Below are 18036 nucleotides of genomic sequence, written 5' to 3'. Positions count from 1 at the left end.
ACACACACACGCATGCACAGGCCCAGTGGCGCCACAGAGGGGGTTCCAAATGGGGCCTGCATTGCTGGACGGGCTTCGTGCGAATGCGGTTCACCGCTTTTGGGTTTCCAGGAGACGAGGCGCTGGGCACGAGCAGCACGGGTAGCAGTAGGACTGGCCAGGGGATGCAGATTCCCCCGCTTAGTTGATGGGAATGCGTTTGCTTTCATGGTTCGCTGCACTGCCGGCATGCAATGGGAATCGCCAGCAGCAACAAAAAGCCCTGAACACTAAACACCGAACACTGAACACTGAACACTGAAACTCGAGCAGAGTCACGTCAGCGCCATTTTCAAAAGCCTCCCAACTATAAAATGGCTGCAAGTGGCACACCAGCCATGTCCATGTGTGTGTGTGTGTCTATGTCACTGTGGTTGTGTGTGTGTGTGTGTGTCTGCCTGGTAATTAATGAAATTGCAACGCATTTGAATTTTAATTAAAACAAAGCGCGCAAATTACGCAATATGCGGCAAACGGGTAAAGTTGGAATAGAAAGTGTTGCGAATAGAACCGACGTTATGGGATATTATGGGTCACCTAAAAAGTGGGGAATGCAACAAATCAAGGGGATAGATCGCATGAAAGTCAAGTGGAATGAATATTTCAATGGTTGTACAATTCGGAAAAAATCAACATATACATATGTACAAAAACGAATTAAATAATTTGTAACAAAAAACATTTATATAATGTACAATATATATGTTAATTCAAATAATTATAGCAATATTTTGTAACTTGAAGAAGACAGAAGTTATGCATTATGCATTGTGGTATACTAAGCAATCAAAAGCAAAAAACACTTGCTTGCACTAATAAAAGTTCAAAGGAATTTCAAAAATGTATTCACAATAAATCGTTTTATTAATGAAGGCCGCAGCTTAAAGCACTCCGCCCCCAAAAGTCACTGATTTTTCAATCGCAGCTCGATATACTCGCACTTGTGGCCTCCCAGTGGGCCCATTGCCAATTCCCAGTTATCGGCCTTCTTAGCAGCTAAATTGCTTGCTTCCGTTAACTTGCCCAACGGGCACAAGCCAAAAAAAAAAAAGAAAAAGAAGAGAAATGTATATATAAAAAAGTAAAAAAGGTGAAAAGAACAAACAAACTTCTGCTGACTACCTGTGAACAGTGGGGCAGGTGGAGTTCCAGAGACAAAGGCTCAGGCAGACCAAATGCCTGCCTATTATAAGTGGGTGCACTGCGAGAAAAATTGGCCAGAATTGGGGTTGCTATTTTACATAGTAATTCAGTGTTTTTTACATAGTAATTACATAGTAAAATAGTAGTTAAATAGCAATAAAAGCAGTATTAATGAATATACAAGGGCAATGGCATTCTAAGTTATATTAATACCAAGAAACTATTACTTATTTTAGATACTATGACCACCTAGTTTCCTGCGGTGCATGTGTGTGTCCATCGAGTGCCCCACAATGTCCAATAGCCCCATGGGAATTGTTTGGGAGTTTCTCGGCGGAGGCGGAAGGAGAGTAGAGTTCAGTCTGGCCTGGCCATCGGGCAATTGCTTTTGTTTCGGTTAGAACAAAAAACACATTTTCACCAGCAGCCACTGGCTGACCAGCTCCTCCTCCACCAAATGTGAAGTGCGCCGGGGAGGGGCTGGTGGGTGGTGGGTGGTTGGTCCGAGTGAGGGAGTCCGTGTAATTGCGTTTGTGATATTAGCCTGAAGTACACTTGCTGATTCTTTTTTTCTCTCTCTGTGCTTTCTGTGCTTTCGCATTTCACTGCTGACCGGCGTGGTCCATTGAAGTTTCTGCCTCTGTTGCAATTTTCAAGCACATGGCCCCGACCATGTTTAATTTGAATTGTTTTCACTTACAGTTGCCATTTATTCATCGACCAAACGAGTAGCACTTGATTGGCAAAAACAGAAAATAAAATACAACAAAAATTCAAAATACGAAAAAAATAAATCGAAAAAGGCGAGCATCCATTGAAGAATCCGCTGGGACCGCTTTTTTGCGGGGTAGATTCTTTTTAATATGGGTTTCTCGTTGTTGTTTCCAAATAAATTGATTTTCATATGTGTGCACTATGCGCTGCCAGCCAATAAAACCCTACGAATCTGCAACTTGGCGCAAGGACAATGCCGCTTGTTGGTCACTTTATCACTTGAGCTGCAGGAAAATCGAAAAAGATTATAAAAATAAATGTGACACTTGCTGTCATGAATGGCGGGGCGAAAATGTGTGTAATTCGCTTATAGCTCGCATTTTATTAAACAAATATATAAGGCGTTCGGGCACAAAATAAACCTTTTCTTTTGTTCGCATTGAATATGTTTCCATCTTATGAAATGCATCAGGTTTGCACTTATTTTACATGCCTGTATCTTTAAAAGTGCAGCACATATGGGATATACTATCTTGACCAAATAGCATTTCATCATACATATTTCCCGCTGCCCTCGAATCGAAAGTATAGGATTTTTTTTTTTGGTTTGACCCACTTTCTCTGGGTCGTGAGTGATGGGGCATTGTCAGTGTCAGTTTTTCAGTTTTATCTGGCGTGAGTCACGAGTCGACGGGGCGAACACGTAAATTTTGCGAATTTCGCATTGCGCATACGACATGCTGACCCAGTTGAAGATGGCCAAGGAGTTCCCACCGCCCCCACCACGCCCTTGCTCCGCCAGCTCCTTTGGGGGAAGCCGAGAAAGCATATAAATTATAATTTCTCTTTGTTGATGTTGTTATTTGTCGTTAAGCGCATTTTCGGCTAATTAAAAAAGAGCGACAGGCGAATAAAGCAGCAACGCATCCCAAGACCCCAAGAAGAATGCAAATTAAATGAAGAAAAATGCGAGGGACGCCAACGGGAGACGCCGGTGCTCAACTAAATTGAAAAAAGAAAAAGGTTAACTATAAAAAAAAAAAAAAACATCTCAAACAAAACGAGAGGAAGAACAAAGCAGCAACGGCGGCAGCAACGTCAACCAAATTTCACGCTGACAAATTATGATTTATGCTACAGCTGACTGCTGTGCCGTTTGGTTCTTCTTGTTTGAGTTTCGGTTTTTGTTTGGGTTTGGGCTTTTTTGCTTTTGTTTCTGGCTCTTTTGACGTGGGCGCCAGCCAGCAGCGAAAAACGCCCAAAACGCAGCTGCAAAGCCAACTTCAAGCTGTCCGAAGTCGAGAAAATGACAAAAAGCCCGGCGATGATGGAAAAGTGTGGCGTGATTCACGCGTGACAGGTCGCAAAATTCCACTTTGATTGTGGTTCAGTGGCTAGTGCAAAGGTTAAATCACTGAAGCAATTAAGTCTTCCAAGCTGAAATATTTCCAGCCATATTATCACAATTAGTGATCCATCTATATGTTCCCTGAGTTTTTCTTCCTTTTTTTGGGATTCCCCCTTACGCACTAAACACGCAAATCGGACATCATTCGCCGGCAAAATAGAGCCAAAAGTCCGCCGTTCAGCTGTTCACCAAAAACCGAATCCCCGTCTGCGATTTTGTGGCCCCGGGCATATGGTAAAAGGCTTGACGCTTCAATTACACTCACACAAAGGAGCAGCGAGTTGGAAGAAGGAGGAGATGCTCGCATGTTTCGCCAGCGGCGATCGTTAGAGTCCAAGTCCAAGTCCAAATCCATATCGAAGTTGCCCAGTTTCGCAGTTCGAATGTCTGTACTTGTGACCTCCTCCTTCAGGAACTACTCCCCGAAACTGCTGCTGCTCTTTCAACTTGTGCCGTCTGTTTTTGCTGCCTGTTGAGAGTTGACAACTGTGCACTTTCATGGCCTATGGCTAGAAATGCCATGAAATATCTTCACTGGCAAACGATTGCCTGCCTCCTGCAGGTTGTCATGCGAATACAGCAGTTGGGTCTGGAAATCGAGCTGAATTGGGAATGGGGATGGGGATGGGGATGGGATACTACACACATATGTACATCCAAACATACTCCCCGTAATCGCAGTGGTCCCGGCGATTTGGTCAAACATTGCTCAGTTGCTCGAAGGCAGGAGGCATTTACATTTACTCCACTATTTTCCAGTTCAAGTAGAAGCAGCAGCAGAAGCAGTAGCATTTTGGCCAGCAAACTCGTTAGCCAGGCAGTAATAGTGATAACTGAGTGTGTATGCCAGTTGGCCAGAACTGGAATTTATGGCCATCGTAAATGTGAAATCAATGGGCAATGAGCAAATCATTTTTAAGAAATCAGAATAGAGCAAGGAGATCGATTGCTTGCAGCGAGAGGAGAGATTTAAATTAAAAAGTATTCACAATAAGTGAGGAAATACAAATTCAAAATGATTAAAAGTCTGAAGATTTCCTACTTATAATTCTATGTAATTCAATAACCTATAAATTCAGGCTTGTTCATGAAGATTTTTCCCACTTGATTATCGTTATTAAATGGTTATTATGACCACTTAGCTGGCAATTACCTTAAAAACGATTACAACAGAAAAGGTACTGATGGCTTGCCAACAATATCCACGTTGAGATAAAACAAATCACTAGTGGCTATAAAAAAAAAATAGCACTACCATTTTAATCGGGCATCTCTGTTGGCCAGTTTTGGCCAAGCCTTCTGGCCCCCCTGCTGCCATTTAACTCTAAAACCAAACACACTTTTCGGTCTAGCGCTGATTGTGAAATCTTGTTTGTTTGTTGCCATCACCGACCCCACATCCCCTCTTTATTGGTCCATCCTCTCAATCATTGAACACTGGCCATTGGCCATTGTCCATTGTCCATGGCCCATCCAGTGGAGGTTGTACATCGGTTGTCTGGAATATCTTGGCCGTCCTCTGTGTGCCTCATAGTCCCTGGGCAAATTGAGTCATGGGGCGCACAGAATCGAAATTCCATTGAGGTGCCAATAGAACCGCACGCGATCAATCCCAAAAACCCATGGAGAATTCAACAATGATCGGTGTCACAATGAAGAGGGTAGGGTATCATGGGTAGAAAGAAAAGGGGAAAACACCGCGTCAAAACTAATTAAATAACTCGTTCGACAATGCATTCGCATGGAAACGGAGCTGGAAACCGAAACCCAGAGAGCAGACATCCAGAAATTCAAGTCCACGAAGACCAGGCACTCCGTGGCCATGTTCAGCTGTCGAAAGCATTTAATTTTCAATTATCTCTTGGAAATTACACAAAAGCCAGACTCTTGGACTTCGAGTTGCAGATGAAGTTGGCCAGTTGGGCCCCTAACCACTTTTCCCTTCAAATTTCCCCTTCTGCGGTTTTTCGAGTGGCAAAGTAAACAAAAAAAAAAAAAAAAACCAAGGGAAATAAAAGTCGGCCAACTAAATTGGCCAATTAAAGGGCCCAAAGTGTTTGATCAAATGAAGCCGGAAAAGTTGAAACTACAGCATTCAGCTGGCTGAGATAACTATTATTTGTCAAAAATGTGATATGGGAAGTTTTTGGTAACCGGTTTTTTTAATATACCGTGATACGTTTTAGTTGAATTTAGTAAGACAACACCAAAGCAATTAAAGTAGAAGAGGTTCTGGGAAAATGTTAAGGAAAAGCATTACAATGCCCATTCAAATCAACATTGTATGCGTGATGTGATATGAAGTAAAAACCTATCGTCATCCTAAATTCATCATCTAATAACTTCGCATTAGCTAGCCAGATCAAAGCCTCGATACGTAGGCCATAAAGCTAAATGGATAATTTACGATGGGCCACAGAGAGTACCTTTATGGCAATCCCCTGATGTCCCCACCAAAAACAATGCAATTCAATTAAATTGAAATGGGAATGCAAATGCAAATGCAATTTCAATTGCGGACGAGAAGGCCGAGATGAAACGACCGCATCTTTGGCTCAAAACCCCATCGACTTGGTCTTGGTCTTGGTCATTGGGATCCCAGCTAAAAGGTGCCCGAAGATGGTGGGTCTGTGCTGCCCCATTCCACGAAGTCTGGCTGCTTCTGAAGTAACCCCCACTCCGTGTCTTCACCCAGAGAATCGGTGGTGTCTGCGCCGTTTTGTCTGCATCTGCCCGGCGTCATTTAAAAATAGTTTTGCGTGTGGCTTCCTCGGATTGGGGGGCAAAATCGGAGGGTCGAAATGAGCAGGTTAAGCTAAAAATATGACTGCGGCAGCCTGCTTTCGTACACTCGCAAAAACGCTCAATATGCAAATAGAGGTAAAGTTTCCTTATCGAGTTGGGGCAAGAAAATTAAGGCATGTTGCAAGAAGTTCTAAGCGTATTCTGATAGATTTTAAAACGCCTTAAACGACGCTCTGCTTTAAATGCGTAGCTGTTTGTTAGCTATCTGTAATTCTTTGGCTATCTAATGTCATTGTTATCTTCTATTCTAAAACTTACCTGCGATGAAAATGATAATACGAATTCTCCATCCTTGACCATCCAAAACATAGTGTCTTTGTGTCCGCTTCGATTTTTAAAGATTTCAGGTGGCAACGCATCGTCCTCTCAGCTGTTCACTAATGAAATAAATTATTATTAATAACTGGGTTTCTTTGTTCTACTGCATTCGATATTGGAATTAGCATTTTAGCCTCGCCCGCGTTGCCATCTCTTGCGTCCTATTCCGTTAATTCCGGGTAAACAGGCCAGGATGGAAGCTTCGTTTCAGAGTTGTAATCACATGTTTTCTTTTTTATAGGCTTCGATAACTTTCTAGCGCTCAACTATCGCCTATTAGTGTTGTAAAACGTTCTCAGATTTCGATTCCCAAACACGGGTCACCCTTTTTATATTTTTAACAATAGAGAATGCTAAAGTCTAGTTCCCCAACTATCAGAATCCCGTTACTTACCTAGTGTGAATGCGAACGTGAAACTTAATCATTTTTCTGGGATATCCATAGATATTGGAGAATATATATGAGAAATATATATATAATATGAGAAAAAATTTAAAAAAAAATTAATTTGTGTGAACGTGACCGTTTTGGGCGTTTTGTAGGTGAAAATATGGGCGTGGCCACTGTGTGTATAGGTTTTTGTATACAGATATAAATTTGCAAGACGATCAATATAACGAAGAAAAATCTAAGCATTTTTCATAAGTGTGGGCGGGGCAGTTTTTTGCGGCTTGTGGGCGTTAGAGTGCTCGTGGCGAAAAAATTTTTGGCGAATCGATAGAAACTTACAAGTCTGATAAAATTATGAAAAAATATCTAACAAATTGTTAAAAGTGTGGACGTGGCAGTTTTAGCGCGTTAGAGTGGGCGGGGCAAAAAGATTTTTGGCGAATCGATAGAAACTTACAAGACTAATAACAATATGAAAAAATGTGAACATATTTCTCAAAAGTGTGGGCGTGGTGGTTTTGTGCGGTTTGTGGGCGTGGCAACATGGGTCAACAAACTTGCGATGCGTCTTTGTCTCTAGAATCTGTATTCTGAATTTCAAACTAGTAGCTTTTATAGTTACTGAGATCGAAACGTTTATACGGACAGACGGACACGGCCAGCTCGACTCGGCTATTGATCCTGATCAATAATATAATATATAAACTTTATATGGTCGGAAACGCATCCTTCTGCGTGTTACATATATTCCAACGAATATAGTACCAAGTAACGGGTCTAATAATGTAAACTCTATGGTTAGAAATGCAAATACGAAAATTTCAGGAGCTTTAAACATGTGAACACCTTAAATTAGAATTATTAAGATTAGTTATGGCCATAATCCATAAGATGTGCAGTAACAATACTCCATAACTTTTGATGTAAAATAAATATATATACCGTTTTGGTATTTAAATGTATCGTCGACAATCGATTGATTGCTTGTCATTGTGGAAAAAGAAGAAGACAGAGGAAATTCTTTTTGAGCTTGACGCAGCTGAGTGAGGTCGACAATATCTGCAAAAATGGTGTTTTATCTAAAACATGTGTTAACTGACCATCGCTTTTACCTGGGCAATGGTATTCATTTTCTGGGAGACAGCGGAGAATGCAATGTAGTACTAAGCTACGACAATATGTCCGATATCCAAGCCGTCGTGGTTGTAAATAATGGAAGGATTTTCCTTAAAGACATGGTAAGATGTGGACTTCGGCGTGGAAACTGATAGTTATGCTCTACTCCACCTCCATCCAGGAATCCACCCATGGCACATATCTGAACTTTACGGAACAGCGCCTTGGCAATACCTTCTATGAACTTTTCGTTGGCGATAATGTGTCCTTTGGGGTCGGAGCATTCGGACACGAACCGGACACTCCGCTGACCTGCGGATGCTTCATCCTTAGGTCGGATGAGACCGATTCTTATCTGGACTTCCCCGAGTCTTCTCCCTACGAGCTCGATTACCAGGAGGCCAACGAGGAGGACACCGAGGAGGACACCGAGGAGGACACCGAGGAGGACACCGAGGAGGACACCGAGGAGGACACCGAGGAGAACACCGAGGAGTACTTCTTCGAGACCACATAAAACAAGTGCATGACAAGACGCTATACCGACAAAATCCTCTCATAGGTATAGGGTGACTTTTTAATACTCTATGCCTTTTTAATACTCTATATCTAAATACACTAACCGAAAAGAATGGCTAGCTTTAAAGTTAATAGGGTTTTGGTGCAAATAAAACCAGTATGCGCATAAGGGTCCATTCACCACCGCAAAACGCGGAGGACTTGGAAAGCAAATCGGTAATTTAGTGGCATCATAAAAACCACTGGCTCGATATGGGACCGCTTCCGTTGGCAGATCTTAACTTGGAGAACTGGTCCATCAATTCGAGGTTTCCATAATTTGATTCCCACTGCACAGTTGACATTTTTTTATATTTTATCTGCACTTTGGGTCTCGTCTGGCAGGCGATTTATCTTGTGACCCCAACCGGTTTCACATTTTGAAGTGACCCCCTCATCTGCTTTTGAAACGCTGGTCCACATGGTTGGTCGGTCCATTGTCGCATTGGCAGAGCGATTAACTTATTTGAGTAGGAGACTCGCTGGCTGCTCCTTGTTTCTCACCATTTTACTGGGCCAACGGCTTTGGGCACGTATGCAGTATCTGTTAGTCCGTCAATTCTGCGTTTGCGTTGCTGTTTGCGGTTCGTCTTTTGCGTAAAGTGTAAATATTAGTTCAAGATACTTAACCATGTTGTCGTTGGCAATGTTGCCATCGTTCTTACAAATTTCCAGTAAGGGGTGGGGGCGATTAGCTTATTTCGCCGGCGACAGGCGACTGGAGGAACTCAAGAAACGACCTTGTCCCTGTTATGTTGCCGTTGTTTGAGTTGTCAGCCCGTGAATGACTCACTGATGGATTGGCCGACTGCTGGATTGCTGAACTGCCGGCTTGTTTGCTTGTTGATATTGTCAAAGTAAACAGTCAACACAGTGAAACGGGGAACTGGGAAAACTGAGAGCAGAAAACGGCGCTGAAAAACGCTCCACTTGTGCAATTGACAGCCGGGCGGAAATAAAAGTCAGCGCAGAAGCGGCGCCGCAAAGTCTGGCCAATTAATAAGCCAGCTAATGGCATTGCCCGCCGACGGATGCAGTGCAGCAGCCACATGAAGGCGGTGCAACGACGTCTCGCTGCAGCTCATTTGCAGGCCTCTTTCAGCGCCATTCAGACGCAGGCCCTTGCATACGTACACTCGGAGAAAATCTACTCAACTTTCGCCTTTGAAGCAACCATTGTTCATCAAAATCAATCTTATAAAGGGTATTTAATGCAATATTTAGTGAATATTGTATTGATATGCTTAAGTGAAATAATATTTCTTTAAATGGTGTAAAGAATAACACACAAATAGAATGTATAAACTATACATTCAACTAAAGTAAGCTTCTATCGGGATGATGACCTATATATTATCCATACCGTTTTGGAAACTCAAATCGAATTCAATGTCTAGTTATTCCCAGTTGATGCCATCCATTGGTAAGGCAGCTTCGTTGCTATTATTTTGACTGCATTTGTTTATCTTCGCGCTATATCCAATCCTTTATCGCTGCGACTATTTAGGCAACATCATCCAGCCAGGGACGTGGTGCAGCGGGTTGGCAAAGGGCGTGTATTTACCGGCGAGGTGGTCTGTGTGCATAGGAACCCGGCGACAAACGCAGCGCACAGACGGAAACTCATTAGTGAAACTGTGTCTTGGCAGAGGAATCACCTGCCGCACCTGCCCTCCAAATGTCAACGTGGTGCTCCTCCAAAGGGTATAAAAACCGAGCTACCTTCCTGTCGCCCATCACCTGGCAGCATCGTTATGACGCTCTCTCCCGGAATCTTTTTTTTTCTTTTTTTTTTGTATTTATACAGGTCCTGCCGGCGAAAATCTCGTGATGGAACAAACAGAGAGCACATTAGCTAATAGAAGAATGCACACAGCACATAAATGTCTGGGAGAAGCGATCATCGATTTGTTGAAACTTAGACAAATCTTTCCGGAAGCCTTGTGGCTTTTCTTCGGAGTATTTTTATCACCACCAAAAGAACCAAGCCAAGTCGGACCAGACCAAAAACTATTTAAATTTAGCCAGCTGTGAATGGCTTTTAGCAGATACCACTGGCATACTTGGACTATATGTGCTTGAAGTTGTTCTATTTTCGGTCATTGATGAAATTCTCAATTAAGTCGATGATACGTTCAAATTTATACGCGGACAGCCGGCGTAAATTGCTTTATTTCAATGGCTAATCAAAGTTGAAAGTCTGTGGCAAGGGTTTGAGTTATTATTTGCCGCGATCACGATTTAAGTTGACTAAATGCGAATTATGGCAAATGTGAAATTATTTCATAAAATACAGATACAAATTTTGGAAAAATCTTTGAAAAATCTTGGATAATTCGAGAGTTTTCACTATTTCTTCCAAAGTAAGAAGAGAATATACAAATGGGCCGATAGTAAATTACAACTAATCTTTCACTCCGCAAATAGCCATGTTTCCATTTTTATGGTTCTTGTTAGTTAACTTGTTGTGATGTATGCCTCTTTTTAAGCCTGCTGTCAAGGCACCCATATTTCAAACTTTGTTGCATCTTAAGAGACCGATCCCAATTGGAACCGGTTGGGATCGTAAAGTAGCACTGCAACGAATTGGCGTGAAGTTAGGGTATTCCCTTTGGCTGTTTGTGGTGCACTTTTTCACGGCTGTCGTTTGCCTGCAAGTTTCCTGCTCCCCCTCGTCCTTTCGACACATTGTTCTGCTCCTTCTGTTGTGTGCCGGTGTGAGTGTGCGTTGTGTGTGTGTCTGTACACAAATTTTTATGACGACAGGTTGGTTGGTTCGTCGGTTGGCTGCTTGGTTGGTATTCGCATTCGCTGGGAGGTGTGGATGCTGGCGAAACAGGAGGTGACTGGCAGACCTGGAAAGCGATTTCACGCTTCACGTTCCACGGTGCACACTCTGGCGCCACCTGCCGGGTACCGATGATGGTGTAGGTACACTGACAAAAGGATCTGATAGATATATCCTTCGGTCGGTCACTAATTGAAAACGTTAGAGTGGGGTAAATCCAATTCTTACTAGCAGAGACTCATAAAATGCAAATGTTAGTTAAATGGATGGAGATCGTAAAGAAAATCAAACGCATTCGTTCTCGTAAGCTTTTGACAATTATCAAAATCATTCTCAGTGTTCCGATGACGTTCGTCACGAATGAATGAGCGGCTGAAAAACGAGCAGCTTCGCACTGGGGAAACAGGAAGAGTTGCGGCTGCTGGTTCTTCGGTAGCCCAAGTTGGATCCGAAGCTGGGATCTGAAGCTTTAGCCGAGGCTGCAGTCGAGTGATATAAGTGGTTGACATGTAGCCGCCATTAGCGGTACGATGACAAGCGTTGAAAGCGCGCCCGGGGAATTAAAACGCAAAAAGGGAAAATAGCGAGAAAATATGAAAAAAAAGTGGAAAAATGGTTGCAAAAAGCATGGGAAATGTGAAAAAGGCAGAAGCGAACAAGAGAATTGAATGGGATAGTTCATTCACTACCCCTCGCTGACTCCATTTTATGACAGCAATGGTGCAGGAAACCGCAGTGGAATATATATATATATAAAAAAAAGGTGCAAAAATCATCAGCACGCTGTCGGCGGCACCCCCTCCCGCAACCGCCCCCGCCCCCTTGACGACCTTCGGTTGGGAAAACCGCCTGTCACATTAAAGTATCATTTGCAGTCACTCAGCCAGAGGGTGTCCCTTACCACTAGCATTTCACAGCCAGCAATCCTCGGCGATTAAAGTCAATGGCATTCCAGGATCCATCTTCTATATATGTGTGTCTGTATGTATATTGATTGCACACAAATCGCCGACGCAATTTATAGCTGCGCGATTTTCGCGGTCTTTTAGCCACAAAACCATTGACCATTGACTTGGCCACTGGAAATTGGCAACGGAAGCGCATCGTAATGAATACATTAACATTAATAATTGACTTGGCTTGGAGCTCTCGTTTGGCGTTTGCAGCTGGCGATTAAAAAAAGAGGTGTGACCGAGTGGGAGTTGCATAATTCAGTGGAGCCGAAGCCATTTGACTACAAAATTGGTAAGAGACTCGAAGCGTTTCAACCATAAATGGATGTAATTTGTAGAATGTATGCCAAGTTCAAACTAGCTGAGGCTTTAAGTTACAGCGTATTATTGTTTGTCCTTAAACTAATTTAAATTAGTCAGTTGTATTGATTTAGATATGTAAATATGGCCGAAACTTCAAAGTCAAAGTAACCATAAATTATTAGGTAAAAGATACATTTTAAGTAGAAACCCATGGCTTGCGTTTTTATTTTACGTATCATTTAAATGTGGAAAGTGTGAAAACCCCAGGGGAAAACGCAGCCAGCAAAGTTGACAAAGGAAACGCGAAAGTTGGGCGGACTGCAACAGTTTTTCCAACAGGATACGCTGACATTTATCACCTGCCATGAGTGCAGTTTGCGTTGTGCATTTTCCCTTTTAGCCAGCACTTTGGCCGCATTCGTGGACATTTATGCCAAGTTTTACTTTTTGGCAATTGTGCGAGCGGCAGACACTCTTTGATTACAGAGCACCGCGATGGGCGGCGTTGGGGTGGTGAAGCTGTATTAGCATTAGCATAAATTTCAGCCAGCTAGCTGCTCACTCACACAACAAGCGAACGAACAGACGAGTACGAGTATGAATATATAATACGCCGGTTGTATGTTATTTATGAGCGTGCATGTCTGTGTGAAAACTTGGGGCAACTTTCCGAATCGCAAAACATGGGAGGGGGTGGAGGTGGGGGCGGAGTGGATTCGGGGGAAGTGGATGGTAGTGGGTGGAGTGGTTAGGCCGGAACAGGGGCAGGATAATCGCTGCTTAATGCAGTCGCGACCCATCCGTCCTTGCCAACCGCCATTTGTCTTACCATCCCATTCCAAGCCGCCATTGATAACGAAAATAACGAAAGCGAGACGAACTCCAGCCTTGGCCACTTCCCTTTACACTGAAACAAATGCAATTGGGTTTATGGAAGCGTTTCAAAGAAATAAGTATGAAGTGTAGATATATGGAATCTATTTGTCCTTTTTAAAAATAAAACTAAATTCTTGTTTTTTGATGGGAATGCCTAATTTTGCTAAGCTCATTGCAGAATATATTTCTAAATCAATAGAAACCCCAGTGTACTAAGCCGCCACGCCCACTTGGCGCCAACGTAACGTTGGTGTGTGGGCTCATTGAAGAGCATTCAAATTTAATTTGCATGCAGGCTGAGCAAACTTTTGTTTACCTTGCGGTAGCGAAATCAAATTTGAATCCGCTTTGGGTTCCGCTTCCACGATTCGCAGCCGGGTATTTCAAAGGGATCCTTATCAAAGTAGCGACTGGGACTAACTAGGACGCGTCTAGAGTGGCAGCCGGAAATCGGTTAAGTTTTTGACCAGACCATGAGGGCTTCCCCCAGAAAACCCCCCCCCCCCCCCCAAAAAAAAAGAAACTCCCCCCACAGGTGGCAGCCGCAAACTGTTTGAAGTATTCAAAAAAAATAAAAGAAAACAGTGGTGGGGGGGTTGAAAATCGGTGGGGTGAATCGAGGTGGTTGGGCGGCTTTGGCTTTAAACGATGCCAAATTATTTTTATTTATTCGTGCGTTCAAAGAGATTAGCGCTCACTAGGTGGCGCCACCTCAAAGGTGTTCACGGTGAAATGCAAAGCTGTACACGTGTATTTATCGATGTGCAAGTGGGTGTGTGTGTGTGTGTGCGTGTCGGGGAAAATTTCCAGCCAAAAAAAAAAAGAAAAGAAAATGCAAATAAAGATTTGAGAAACACTGATGGGCGGACAAGTTGAGCTCCTGCAGCTGCAAAGATATTCTTTAATTCAATCGATTACGCCATTACAGACGAGACTCTGCCATTTTTCACAATTTATGACTTGCCTTTACCCTTTTAAGGGGTATCAATAATTGCCGAATACGGTACGAAATTTCCACACTAGATATCTACTTAATATTCAGACTATAAGCTTGTGTAAAATGTTTAAAAAACAACCAGCAATGTTAGCTTTTTTTTGCCAACTTTCAATCCAATCCACTCATCTCCCAATAAAAACGCACTGTGTTTCAACCATATCCTCTATTGGCACTTTGCAGCTACAATGTCTTAAGTTTATCACTTTGGTGAAGGGTATTCAGCGCACTCACTTGCCACTGCATTCCATTTTCCATTTTTCGCATTCGTTATGAGGCCATTTAGGCAGACCCAAAAGGAACAAATCTTTTATTGATGTTCGGGAGATGGATGGCGATTTGGTGGTGGGGGTGGGAGTATTGGGAACGGCTGAATGCTCCAGTTAGTATTGGCCTGGCCTGTTGGCGAGCTCTTTGGCAGCTCATAAAACCGGCAAAATGCGGCAATTGCTCGTGCCGCCATTAACCCCAACGTGGTGTTACCTGCCACATGAATAAATCACTGGGGTGATTCACAGCCCACCACCATCACCACCCCAAAAAGTACCCATATATATATGAATCGGCCCAGTCGTTCAACCTTCCAGATGATAAATGTGCCGGGCTGTTGTTTTCTTCTTCGTTTTGTTACACGCCCTGCTGGCTTTTCTTCGATTTGCTTAACAAATTTGTGAGATTCTTAACACATTTGCATATTGCGTTAGCGAAATTGTCAAGTGTAAAAGTGTCGAGCATGGCGAGCATTCCGCGTCCTCTATTTATTTTTGTGGACTGTCTACTTTTTTGTGTACTTTTTTTTGTTTTATATCGAATCCGAAGTTGCACAGTAATGACGACATTTCCTTTCGACATCGAGGATAAAAAAAAGACCGAGTTGCGCTGTCGTTTGCGCTTTTTATTGCTGGCGTCAGTGCTGCCATTTTAAAAGGATTTCAGTATTGAGTTTATTTAGCTCCTTGCTCGGAAGATAGGGCGAATGGTTTTAGAAGAGGAGCAGCAGCATCGCTCAATCGAAGTTGTTCAATAAAAAATGTGCTGGAATTTTCGTTGATATTTTCGCCAACATTGACGCCATTCCATTTCCCCAGCACCTTTTTCCATAACATTTTTGCGATGACTTTTCGTGAAGTCGTAAAACGCTTGGAATTTCATGCGATTTTTTGTATCGGCGGAATACCCAAAGGAATTGACCTGAATTTGTGTGTTTTGTGTGTTCGCGCCACAATGGCATGTCCTTAGGTATTTTCTGAATAATTTGAATTAAACCAATGATAGAAAAAATAAAAAATAAAAGTGACATTGCTGTGAAACCTGTTCTGGGCTGCCAAATCCTTATCCGCTCGCCTCCTTCTCACAATCAGTTGAAGTTCATTGGTCGAATCGTAAAGTGGATAATTGCTGATTGTGCGGATTGAATGACAGCTTCATTTCGTGAAAGTGCTTAAGGTAACAAATTGATTTTCCCCACTGTCGGTTTTCTACATGGTAAGCCTGCTATTTTGATAAAATTGAAATTTGCTTGGCTCATTTGAAAAGCTTTCAATTTACGTTTTCTCCATGGATTTAAATTCACTTTAGTTGCAATAAACTGATGACCAAACAAGCCTATTAAGTCCACTTGGTCACCTTTTTTTTGCCAGACAGTTCCTTTTCCTCCTTTGGCTTCCTTTTGGCAAACACCTCGTAAATTGTAAATAATAAAAATGAGGCGAAAAGCAAATTATTTTCTGCTGCTTTAGCTGAAAGTTTGCTTATCAAAATGGGGAGGCGGCCATGGGGATTGGGGACTTGGAGCTGAGGGTCACTGGACCCTCTGCTGTTTATAATTTTTTGTTCGCATTCATGCAGCATACAGAACCTGGAAATCCTTTTCCTTTCCCGTTGCCCGCTCTCCTTGTTTTGTTTTTTTTACATTTTTTTTTGCTTCCTTTGGCTTCCGTTTTCTGGGTCCTGGGCGAAGCTCACATAAAATTTAATTAAGTGCAACAACAGCAGCAGCAGGAGCAGCAGCAGCGAAAGCAACAAACCCGGCGATAGCAGCATCGTTTATAAAATTCACATAATAACAATAAATTTTCAAATGCGCCTTGGCAGCCAGCGTCTGCCGCCCCCGCGTCCTTCGTCCTTCGTCCTTCGTCCTGTGCCTAGGTATTAAAATTTATCGCCAGCTTGCGTAGCACGCGCAACAAACGCGAAGAAATTTGCGTGCCGGATGCCAAGGGGTCGGAAAAACAGACACGGGGCGGAAAAATCATTCCACACGGAAACAATTGCGTTGGGCAAATGTACACAAGTAAACAAGCTGAACTTGCTATTAAGCTAGGTGTGTTTTAAAGTTGACTTTGAAATTTATGACCTCGCTATCAATAATCACTCTCAATAATCACTCAATTTTCTAACTGTCTATAAAAGTAATAGTAATGCACAGCTTTTATTTATTTACCTGCAATACAAACTGAGCTCTAATAATAAGTCTTAATTTCAATGAAATACATTTCCTTGGTAATTAATTCGCTCAGTGCATTGGCAAGCGAGTGGAGCCAGCAGAAATGCCAGCTTAGTGTCCCCAGAGGCGGCGGCATTCGAGACCTCTAAGTCTCCTTCTGCTCGGCGGAGCTATGGGCGTGCATATGTATTCCCGATCAGCTTTAAGAATATACATATATATATATATACAGCACTGTCGGAATGGCAGTCACATATGGCGGCGGGACACCTCCCCGACTTTTTCCCCCTCGAATAATTTGTCTATTTGTTTGCCTTTGCCTCGGTTGGCTTGCTCATTCATTTGACTCGCATTAATTACATGACACGCACACGAAACCAGGAGTCTGAAGTCTGGATTCCGGATTCTGGAATCGAGAGTCCCAGTTTTTTTTGTGCCCTTCGTTATCCACATACCCGCCAGTCGGAGTTCGCCTTCGCCCAGGGTAATTTATTAAACAGGCCAAAAAAAAAAGAAAGCTTCCTTCTTCTCGCCGGAATTAGGCCTTCATTCGCAGCCAACTTTCAATTGCACTTGAAAAAACTTTACTTTACTAAATAGTATGTTAAAAAACTGCTAAAAAACTGGCAGTGCATTGCTGACAGTATAATAAATTGCAAAATCAGTCTATAAATTTAATTTACTCCTTTAGATTAAGACATTTGCGAATAGGAATTTGTGTTGCTTAATTTTCCTGTTTGATATTTTGTAAATACGTATTGGGAATTTTGGCAGCATGTTTCCGTCTCTTAGCCTAATATTAAAATTATGTTAATATTTAATCATTAATTTATTTGCTTACGGCGGTAGGGGGTTTGTTTGTTTGCACATATGTGGCTCCTTGGGGAACCCCTTCCTCATCCTCATCCCCATTCGCATGCCCATGCCCATCCCCATCATCCAGCCATGCCAATCTTTATTCTCCTCCAGCACACACATCATCATCTGCAACTGGCTGAGCCTGCTCCTTGTCCGCTCGTCAACACAAATGACTGTCTCGTGTTATCTGCTAAGCCGCCTTATCTGTTTGGGTCTTCTGGGTCTCCTGGTCTCTTAGCCATCCTGGCTACAGATACAGATTCAGATTCAGCTTCAGATCCACATACACATTCACAGCCCAGATGCTGTCCCATCCGCCCTTCTGT

The 18036-nt window shown here is 42.7% G+C and overlaps 2 protein-coding genes across 2 annotated transcripts in view; both read left to right on the top strand.

Annotated features, from left to right (window-relative positions):
• Positions 1-18036, top strand: part of LOC6725954 (netrin-B) — a 62336-nt gene that overhangs the window by 22462 nt on the left and 21838 nt on the right. The gene's annotated exons all lie outside the window — the stretch shown is intronic.
• LOC6725955 lies at positions 7811-8566 on the top strand. Its single transcript, XM_002106902.4, has 2 exons — positions 7811-8056; positions 8116-8566. Exons 1-2 carry the CDS (start codon positions 7886-7888, stop codon positions 8449-8451), a joined length of 507 nt encoding a protein of 168 aa, XP_002106938.1. The 5' UTR covers positions 7811-7885; the 3' UTR covers positions 8452-8566.

The sequence above is a fragment of the Drosophila simulans genome, chromosome X, assembly GCF_016746395.2.
Source record: "Drosophila simulans strain w501 chromosome X, Prin_Dsim_3.1, whole genome shotgun sequence".
In the NCBI taxonomy this organism is placed as follows: domain Eukaryota; kingdom Metazoa; phylum Arthropoda; class Insecta; order Diptera; family Drosophilidae; genus Drosophila; species Drosophila simulans.
Note: the sequence above shows the minus strand (reverse complement) of the source record. Positions and strands in the feature narration are given on the sequence as shown.

Coding starts and splice junctions, on each gene's coding strand:
- LOC6725955 (XM_002106902.4), top strand. CDS start 7,886: ATGGTGTTTTATCTAAAACATGTGTTAACTGACCATCGCTTTTACCTG. Junction 8,057..8,115: donor GGATTTTCCTTAAAGACATG/GTAAGATGTGGA, acceptor ACCTCCATCCAG/GAATCCACCCATGGCACATA.